Source organism: Eucalyptus grandis, chromosome 6 (assembly GCF_016545825.1).
Source record: "Eucalyptus grandis isolate ANBG69807.140 chromosome 6, ASM1654582v1, whole genome shotgun sequence".
In the NCBI taxonomy this organism is placed as follows: Eukaryota; Viridiplantae; Streptophyta; class Magnoliopsida; order Myrtales; family Myrtaceae; genus Eucalyptus; species Eucalyptus grandis.
The window spans coordinates 21,162,926-21,172,660 of record NC_052617.1 but is presented as its reverse complement, the minus strand read 5'-3'; the positions used below and the strand labels follow the sequence as shown (position 1 = coordinate 21,172,660).

General features: G+C 38.4%; 1 protein-coding gene across 1 annotated transcript; it reads right to left on the bottom strand.

Moving 5' to 3' along the window:
• Positions 1-385: 385 nt before the first annotated feature.
• On the bottom strand, positions 386-5,586 carry LOC104429374 (calcium-dependent protein kinase 29). Its single transcript, XM_010042247.3, has 8 exons — positions 4,790-5,586; positions 2,515-2,658; positions 2,146-2,298; positions 1,814-1,929; positions 1,391-1,558; positions 1,147-1,274; positions 781-880; positions 386-685 (listed from the first exon to the last, which is right to left on the bottom strand). Exons 1-8 carry the CDS (start codon positions 5,481-5,483, stop codon positions 608-610), a joined length of 1,581 nt encoding a protein of 526 aa, XP_010040549.2. The 5' UTR covers positions 5,484-5,586; the 3' UTR covers positions 386-607.
• Between the last annotated feature and the right edge of the window lie 4,149 nt (positions 5,587-9,735).

The window sequence follows — 9,735 nt, the reverse complement described above, 5'->3', positions numbered from 1 at the left end:
ATGATTTTTTAATGATTTTTTTACTACACATATGCAACCTACACTAACAATGATGACATGAAATGAGATTAATTATGAACTAACCTATTAATTGACCAAATAAATGACTTTTGTGTTTTTTTTTAAAATGACTTAATAATTCTTATTTAGAAAAAAAACATAATGATAGGTTAACAAACTTTAGAGCTTCAAGGAATGGGCGGTGCAGAATAATTATGACTCAATCCAAATATTTTCTAGTGGATGTGCGGCCCCTCATGATAATGTTTAGAGTGGTTGTCATCCCTTTAACTTGTCAAAAAGAAGAAAAAAAAAGAATATTGCAGCTCACAAACCTGTTGTCTCTCCATGCATGTGCATGTGTGTGGGACTGAATAGAAAGATGTAGGGAAAATATATATTTTGCATTCCAATTCTCACATGATTGACGATTTCATACAACATAATAATTTGGAATAATTCGTTGTGCCGGAATGCATTGGATTGTGCGTCACATCGCAATATTCAGATGTCGCCATATAATAATACTGCATATTGTCTACATAGGCTTAATTATAGAGATGGATGTACAAAAGGAGAGCAAATAATTATTCATCAACCTTTCCTCCTATCTCCCGTTTCCATCACGATATTGAGTTCCTCTTCTCATCATGGCCACAAACTCCTCGTAGTTGATATTCCCATCCTGCATCACACAGGTGGGATCATAATGAACTTGAGTCAGTTGGGGGATATAAGGATCGAGAAATCAAAGTAAAAACTCAAGGAAAGATTTGGTACTTTGTTTGTGTCGACATCCTCGATGATCTCGTCTATGGTGACATCGTCCCCCATTCCGTATTGTGCCATAGCTTGTCTCAGCTCGTCTCTCGTGATGAACCTACAGAAGGTTAAGCAAGCCGAAATGCAAGTAAAAAATTCAAGCAAAATACAAAAGCTTTGGACCCTAACAACACCGAGCATGATATGTTCTTGATTTCACAGGTTTTGGAGTTCTGAGATACAGTGGCCCTTCAATTGTGTTTGCAGACCTTAATCTCTCTTCGAACAGCAGTCGTGAAATGTGCTCCGAATAAGGTAACTCACATTATTCATGAGGCATAACACATTGGAGCCTAGCAGAATCAAGGTGAAAGCAGCACTAACCCGTTGTTGTCTTTATCGAAGTATTGGAAAGCCTTGATCAGATCTTCTTCCTTCTCAAGCCTGTGGCGGTTAATCGTGGCAGTGATGAATTCGGTGTAATTGATGGTCCCACTCTTATCGACATCGGCCTGTTAAAAGAAATTCATTTTCGGAGTGACTTCCCAAAGAGAAAAGCTCCTCAACTGTACCTGGTTGTTCCACAGAGAAGAAGTGAAAGAGAGTTCAAATGATTGATTGTGCTTACAGCATCCATTAGCTGCCTTACTTCTGGTTCAGAGAGCTTTGATCCCAACCTAGACAATCCCGATTTAAATTCTTCAAATGTGATCGTACCACTGTTGTCGGTGTCCATGTTGCTGAACATTTGTCTCAAGCCCTTGATTTCTTCTTCCGTGAGGTTTTGCGCAATTACCTTCACTCGATAACAATTTCAGTAAGGAAAGTGAAACTTTGAAGCAGCTCTTCCACTGCACCTCATGAACATAGAATATCATCCTTTGTCGCCAAAAGCATAAAATAGAGACTACTGATGAGAGCTATGAAATCAAGTAAAACCGAGATGATGATTGTTACAGAAGTGTTCAAAGCTAGACTGTCTAATCTATTTCTGGAACCTGATGTCCAATTATGCAAGGAAAGTATCCGTAGACTAGTAGAAAAACAGTACCTTCTGAGCAAGTTTCTTCAGCTTGTTCGACGCTCTAAATTGGTTCATCCTCCGCAAGACAGCATTGTCCATAGGTTTATCAGATGCCACTCCATTTTCCCGGAGCCAAGGATGTTCTGTCCATACATTGTATGCAAACAATATGTCAGTGTTCTTTTAATGATTTTCAGGTTTGGTTCAGATTCGCCAATTAGATTATGATCTAATTCGTTATCCTGTTAATGCATAAATGTGGACTGACTTGATCAAAGAATGTCATTTCATGAACTCCCTCGGAATTGTTTGATTTTGATATGAAACCACAGAATTCCTCTAGAAAAGGGAGCACTTACCAAGGGCATCTGTGACGGTGATCCTTTTCTTAGGATCCCTCGTCAACATTTTTTTGATGAGATCCTTTGCTGAAGGGGAAATGGATGGCCAAGGATGGTTTTGTAGATCTAGGTTGCCTGCCAATATTTCTCCAAATGTATCCTTCTCGTTCTCTGAGAGGGAGAAAAATGTTACAGATTCACAGTAAAATCAGGAGATACTAGTCCATCAAGAGCTGATCATCGTGAAATTTGGATGATGTCCAATGGAACAAACAACGCCTGTTTTCTCGAAAATGTTCTACAAGGATGTGGAAAAGTACAATTGAATCCGGAAAACACCTAACAAGATAGTTAATAGTGAAAACTGTCGTACAAGCAAAGGCTTACCTGCCCAGAAGGGAGGTGAACCAGAAAGGAGGATGTATAAGATGACGCCTGCGCTCCAGACATCGATTTCCTTCCCGTAATTTTGATTCAACACCTCCGGTGCAACATAGGACGCACTTCCCACAGTGTCCCTATACACCTTCCCTGCCAATGATGGCTCAAATTACTCATTACGATTTACTAATTACATCGCTAGAAGATCAATTTACAAGGAAAATAAGCGAGTCAAAACACCAAGCGGCTGGTCCTTTGAAGGTTGTACTAGAATAAGAGCAACATTACGCTGCGAAACTCCTTCCTCTTCCCCAATGCAGACATGATTTTAGAATGTGCAGATGCCACTCATGGTGGTACAAAACCTATGAGATGGACTGATGTAGTCACTTAAGCATCACCACGTGATGGACATGCTGCAAATCTTTGTAGAACCTAAAACTTGCACGGTAACTTTTGGAAAACTTCCTAGAACACAGAACTTCGCTGATTCCACAATTCCAGGCAACAAATCGTACGATAAGACAGAAACAGAAGCAGACCTTATGGTATAAAATGTACATAAATTTAACAAATATAGAAGTTACTCATTGAAAATAGACAATTTCCTACACAAATTAATCTACAGAGAGAAATGGACACAAGTAAAATTCCATTAAACTTGTTTGTTAAAGAACGTCATTAGCATTAGAGCGTTTCGGAGAGAGAACGAAGAGTGAGAAGCAACTCTATCCCAGTAAAAAACAGGGAGGCAGAAAGGATTATGCTGCAGAATTCATGAACTTAGGAAGCAACGGGAGTTTTTTTCGATCCAAAAAAAAGATTACAATCTAACATGTAAGATTACATTGAATATAAAATTTCATTCACGCGATTTTTCACATCTATATACAATGAAAGAAAAGGATTTCGTGAAATAGCGCCCTTAAATGCTTGTTAAGTAACCAAACAACAAAAATCTAATTGCAGTTCCTAGTGGACCGATTTCTCTGCTGGTTCCGACGTCCAATTAGTTAGCCGACCAGTTTAAACCAGTTCCAAGTTTCATAAACGGAGAACAGAACGTGTGTTCTTTCGAAATAGATCTGGAACCTAACCGATGGGTTGGGCCGGGTTCGACAAAATTCCCACAAAATTCCCAGTTCTGTCCCTGATCGATTACCCAATCGTAAACCGTGAATAATCACGGTACTCTCCAACACCAACCTTGTAATGATCCCCCCGGAGCCTGTTCTCCTGTCTGCACACTTACTGAACCTCCGGGACCAGGTTATGGGGTCATAGAGCAAGCTTTACGCGCACTCAAATGAATGGGGTCCAATTTCGATCTTTGGATCATGCGAGTTCCACTTGAATCATCGTAGGTCCACCTAGTGGGCTCTCCTAATCAAGAAAATTTTCATAAGGTCTGCCTCTCTTTTCTCCTAACTTTTCTTGATTAAATTATTAACAATGGCTGACCCCCCGTTGACCTGTCCCTCTCATCCTGGACCCGCCCGTTGACCCCGACCCGAAATATCACCATCACTCACCAGGAAAAAATGAAGAAAAAACTCCAATATCCAAGGCATCATCAGCTTCCAATTTCGCAATCCGTACACGGATTCCCTCGTCATCCTCCTTTTCTGCAAATTCTAATTCGCAGACAGGACCCCGTGAAGAAAACGCAACCCCCGGATGCCCAAAAGGCAAGAATGCCGTCAATCTACTTCTCCTCGACATCATTTGCCTTCTACAACTCAAAAGGATTCCGGGAAAGACTCTTGGAGATCGGAGGCTTGAAGAAGACAAAAGATTAAAGCGTGTGGGGAACCGACGAAGAAAGCGGTTTCACGTGCTTTGGGGAACAAAGAGCAAGACAAGCATCGCCTGAAAATCCCGTGCTGGATTACGAACAAGAAAGGGGAGAAAGTTTCGAACACATGACTCCAACGTCGACGAGATGCAAACTTGGACGCCAATCTAATCTCACCCCCACCATAAACATAACGGCAAGCTAAGCATCAAGGACAGCAAGGACTTTCATGGCGTCTGTTCTTATACTTTTGTAGCCAACAAGATGATGGAAAGAACAAGATAGTTATAAGTTATCCTTCCTTGTGCTGGCCTAATTTCTTCTTCTTTTTTTCTAAATTACGACGAAGAAAGTTTACAGTAGGTTGAGTAACTAGCCTCCAGAAGTGGCTGGTGCGAATGGACTGATGGCTGGGATCTCGTTTCTAGCTAAACAAGGAAAATCCTAATCCAAGCAACATGTAGCAAAACAACTGAACCAACCAACCTCGTTCGATGAAGACGGAGAGGCCAAAGCCGGCGATCTTGAGAGGGGCGTCTTCGCTCTTGTTGGCGAGCAGGAAGTGCTCGGGCTTGAGGTCGCGGTGCATCACCCCCATGAAGTGGCACACGTGCACCACGTTCACTACCTGCCGCCCGATCTTCGCCGCCTCCTGTTCCGAGTACGACCCCTTGGCGATGATCCGGTCGAAGAGCTCGCCGCCAGAGCAAAGCTCCATGACCAGGTGGAGGTACTCCGGGTCCTCGTACGCGCCCTTGAACTCCACGATGTTGGGCTGCCCGGACAGGTGCTCCAGTATCAGGATCTCTTGCTGGACGTGCCCGATGTCCTTGTCGGTTATCAGTTTGCGCTGCGAGATGGACTTGCACGCGTACTGGATGCCGGTCGAGCGCTCCGTGCAGAGGTAGGTAACCCCGAACAGGCCACGGCCGAGTTCGCCGTCCACGTTATACAGGGACTTTACGTCCGCGTAGGGCTTGCCGAGGATGCGGCCGATCTGGGAGGACGGCTGGGGCTGCTTGGTGAGTGAACGTGAAGGCGGCGGTTGCCAGTGTGGCCTTGGCTGCGGTTGTGGCGGTGGATGGGATTTTCCGGACTGTTTCAAGGGTTGACGAGGGAAAGACTCCGAGGAAGAAGAAGGGATGGGGATGTCCCGGGATCTGGAGCAGCAGAGTCCCATTGCTGGCGATCACAGAGAGAGGGAGAGAGAGAGAGTGATGACTGATGATGCTCTCGTTGCTCTGGTGTGTTCGGGAGATTATATGGGGGTGATGATGAAGTGAAGAGAAAGAGGGGGCAGAAGTACACCACAAGTCTTATGCCATAACTGGACGACACAGTCTTAAGTGCCATAACTTCAAAACCGGTGACACTTAAGTCCGCCACTTTTTTTTTTTCGAATGGGACACTTAAGTGCCACCTCCGGCACCCTCAGAAATCCTACGTGCAATATTTTATTATTATTGTTTTGCCTACGTGGCTCAGGGAGCTCCAAATCAGCATAAAAATTTAAAAAAAAAAAAAAAAGTTAAAAAGTTTTAATTTTAAAAATTTCAATTTCAAAAATTAAAAAATTTAAAAAAAAATTTAAAAATTTTAATTTTAAAAATTTTAAAAATTTAAAAAAAAAAAAGAAAATTTTAAAAATTTTAATTTTAAAAAATTTTAAAAATTAAAAAAAAGAAAATTTTAAAAACTAAAAAAAAAAAAAAGAAAATTATAAAATTTTAATTTTAAAAATTTAAAAAAAATTAAAAAATAAGAAAATTTTCAAAAATTTTCAAAAATTTTTAAAAAAGAAAATTATGAAAATTTTAATTTTAAAAAATTAAAAAATTTTAAAAAATAAGAAAATTTTAAAAATTTTAATTTTAAAAACTTTAATTTTAAAAAATTAAAAAAAAATTTTAAAATAAGAAAATTTTAAAAATTTTAATTTTAAAAATTAAAAAAAAAAGGGGGTGGGAGGGGGTGGGAGGTGGCGGCGGTGGCGGCGGTGAGGGAGCCGCCGGCGGCGCAAGGGAGCCGCCCGTTCGGCCTCCCACCCCCCTTTTTTATAACTTTTTTATAATTTTATTTTTTTTAAATTTTTCTTAATTTTTAAAAAATTTAAAATTTTCTTAATTTAAAAAAATTAAAATTTTCCTAATTTTTTAAATTTTTTTTTTTCTTTTTTTTAAATTTTTCTTAATTTTTTAAATTTTCTTAATTTTTAAAATTTTCTAAAATTTTTAAAATTTTTAAATTTTTCTTAATTTTTAAAATTTTTAAAATTTTAAAATTTTTCTTAATTTTTAAAATTTTTAAAATTTCTTAATTTTTAAAATTTTTCTTAATTTTTTAAATTTTTTTAAATTTTTCTTATTTTTTTAAAATTTTTGAATATTTTAAATCTAATTTAATTAATTTATATAATATTATTTACACGTAGACGCGAAACGGCGTCGTTTTGCATTTTCTCCGCCACGTCGCATGCAAAACGACGCCGTTTTGGACCAAGCTCGCCGGAAAGTCGCCACGTCAGTCATTTGGCCGGATTTTACGGAGTGGCACTTAAGTGTCCCATTTTACTCCGATGATGGCACTTAAGTGTACCATTTTAAAGTTATAAGACTTAAGTGTCGGCGTCACAAGATTATTATGGCACTCAGGGTGTCCCGCACTCAGAAAGAGGGTCTTCTTTATAATCATTTATGATATTCTCTCTCTCTCTCTCTCTCTCTCTCTCTCTCTTTCTCTCTTGGGGGGTAAGGGGTTATTCCTTCTCGATTGCCAGCTTTAGCTTTCCGCTTTGGGTGCTTTGGGTGCTTTGCGTTCTCACTTGGGCAGTCCATAGAATATTTGTAATTATTTCTATGTTTCCTTATTACAAACTCAAATTCAGACGCAAAAAATCATGAGAAGACCCACATAATTAATTTTCCTGAATATAAAATAGAAAAATTAAATTTGATATCGAAATATAAATAATTACAAGTAAAACATATTATCACTTATTAAAAAGAAATCGTTAATATCATTATATAGATCTATTAAATTTAAAAGATGAAAAAACATTTAAAACATTGGCTTTGCAACTAATAACAAAATCATTGTGTAATGAAATGGCTTCTTAGTCAAATTAAATTGCTCTAGAAGAACTCTTGGTAACCTAAAATTAAGACCATATATTGATTATGCATAAAACAAATAAAGTAAAGAAAAATTCAAGATAAAAATAATGACTCAATAGAGAAAAAGATTTCTCCATTGATCCAAATCTTGTAGATGATGTACAATGACCTAAAACATTATAAAATCAATTTTAGGATCACGTGAGTCAAAGCTAAAGTTAAGAAAAATAAAAATTCTTCGTCGATTTTCTTTGACTAGAGAAAAATATACACTATTTTAAAAGTCGCAATTGAGTTTTTCAGATATTTCTTATTATTTTAATATTATCACTATGATTTGTTCCTTTAAATAAGACAAGAAAATTGTTTTTTTTTTATATGGAAAATGCAATTTCATATAATAAAAACGAAAAAACCTGTTAGCCCAGTCTCCCACTTTGGAGATGGAAAACGCTTGGCTGATGTTTGACCATCTTTTTTCTTGGCACCGCGAGCCAAGCATTTTCCATTTGTAATTCTCTCTTTTTGCTCGTGTAAGCTTTTTTATTGGTCATCTCTGTATAACGTTTTAAGAGACGGGGCATGGTTTCATTCACCCCTCCCCTTACGCAATGAATTGAGCCTCCCATCACTCTACAAACTTGCTGCGTGAGAGGGTCAGGTGGAGGAAAAATTCAGTGGTTTATTAGTACCTGTTGGAAATTGTGATCCATTTTCTCTAAAACTTTCTAGAAACTTTAAGATTGATATTGCCTATAATTGTTGAGAATGGAGGTTGCTAAATGAATCTAGAAGGTTCACGTGGGAATGCAAGCAAGCAGAACTCTCTAGAAGAACTATAATCTAGAATTTCCTAGATGAAGCCTACAAGGATAACATTCTATAGAAATCTAGAATGTTGTACTAAGGTGGTGACTCACGCCTATAAATAGGCTTGTAATTCATTCATTTGAGTGTGAGAGGTAAACCCTCCACCATGTGTGTGAGGTGAACCCTCCACCATGAGAGGCCATAGATCTCTACTGTACATCCATCAAACTATTTTGTTCAATTAATGAAACTATTTTCCCCGTATCTCATGTCCTATATCCTTCAATTATCAAATCTTGTCCTTTGTCCATCCTCTACAAACTATATTATACACTTGCACACGTCGCAAACCAAAAACTATAACTAGTACCAAAACCATGCTTCCGTAGCACACACATCCAAAATTTTCTAACATGGTATCAAAGCAAGGCATATCGGATGGTTATGAGCGTTTGTCCTCACCATCCTCAACTAAAAAGGCCAGAGCTCAAGCGAGAGCCAACAGAGCCAGAGCCCGAGCGAGAACCAAGAGAGCCAGAGCCGGAGCCAGAGCCAGAGCCTACGAGAGCCAGAGCCTGAACCCAAGCTAACAACTACAACTAAGAACAATTTGATGCCCCGAGACATATGGGTCATTGTTGAAGAAAAGACATGCGCATTCGAAGGCGGGTGCAAGTGTTCCGACAAGAGAATGCAATGGATCATGGAACGAAGACGGAATAAAAGACATGAGACAAATTACAATAAAAATTTCAAGGTATGTTCGAGACTTTACAAAACAAGTCCGAATTATCCCGAAAATGGATCAAGGGAGAGGTTGGAAATTGTGATTCATTTTCTCTAAAACTTTCTAGAAACTTCAAGATTAATATTGTCTAGAATTGTTGAAAATGGAGGTTGCTAAATGAATCTAGAAGGTTCATGTAGGAATGCAAGCAAGCAGAACTCTCTAGAAGAACTACAATCTAGAATTTCCTAGATGAAGCCTACATGGACAATATTCTATAGAAATCTATAATGTTGTACTAAGGCGGTGACTCACGCCTATAAATAGGCTTGTAGTTCATTCATTTGAGTGTGATAGGTAAACCCTCCACCTTGTGTGTGAGGTGAACCCTCCACCATGAGAGGTCATAGATCTCTACCATACCTCCATCAAATTATTTTGTTCAACTAATGAAACTATTTTCCCCCATATCTCATGTCCTATATCCTTCAATTATCAAATCTTGTCCCTTATCCATCCTCTACAAACTATATCATACACTTGCACATGTCGCTAACCAAAAACTATAACTAATATCAAAACCATGCTTCCATAGCGCACACATCCAAAAAAATTTAACAGTACCACATCAGCCATCGAGGTGGCATATATTATTTTCACTCATGTCCAATATATTGACATCTATCCATCAATCCATGACAGCAACTGATCTGATGTGAAGTCTAAATAAAAAAATTAAAAATCTCTTCATCTCTTTCTTCTTCCTCTTTAGTCCATGGCCG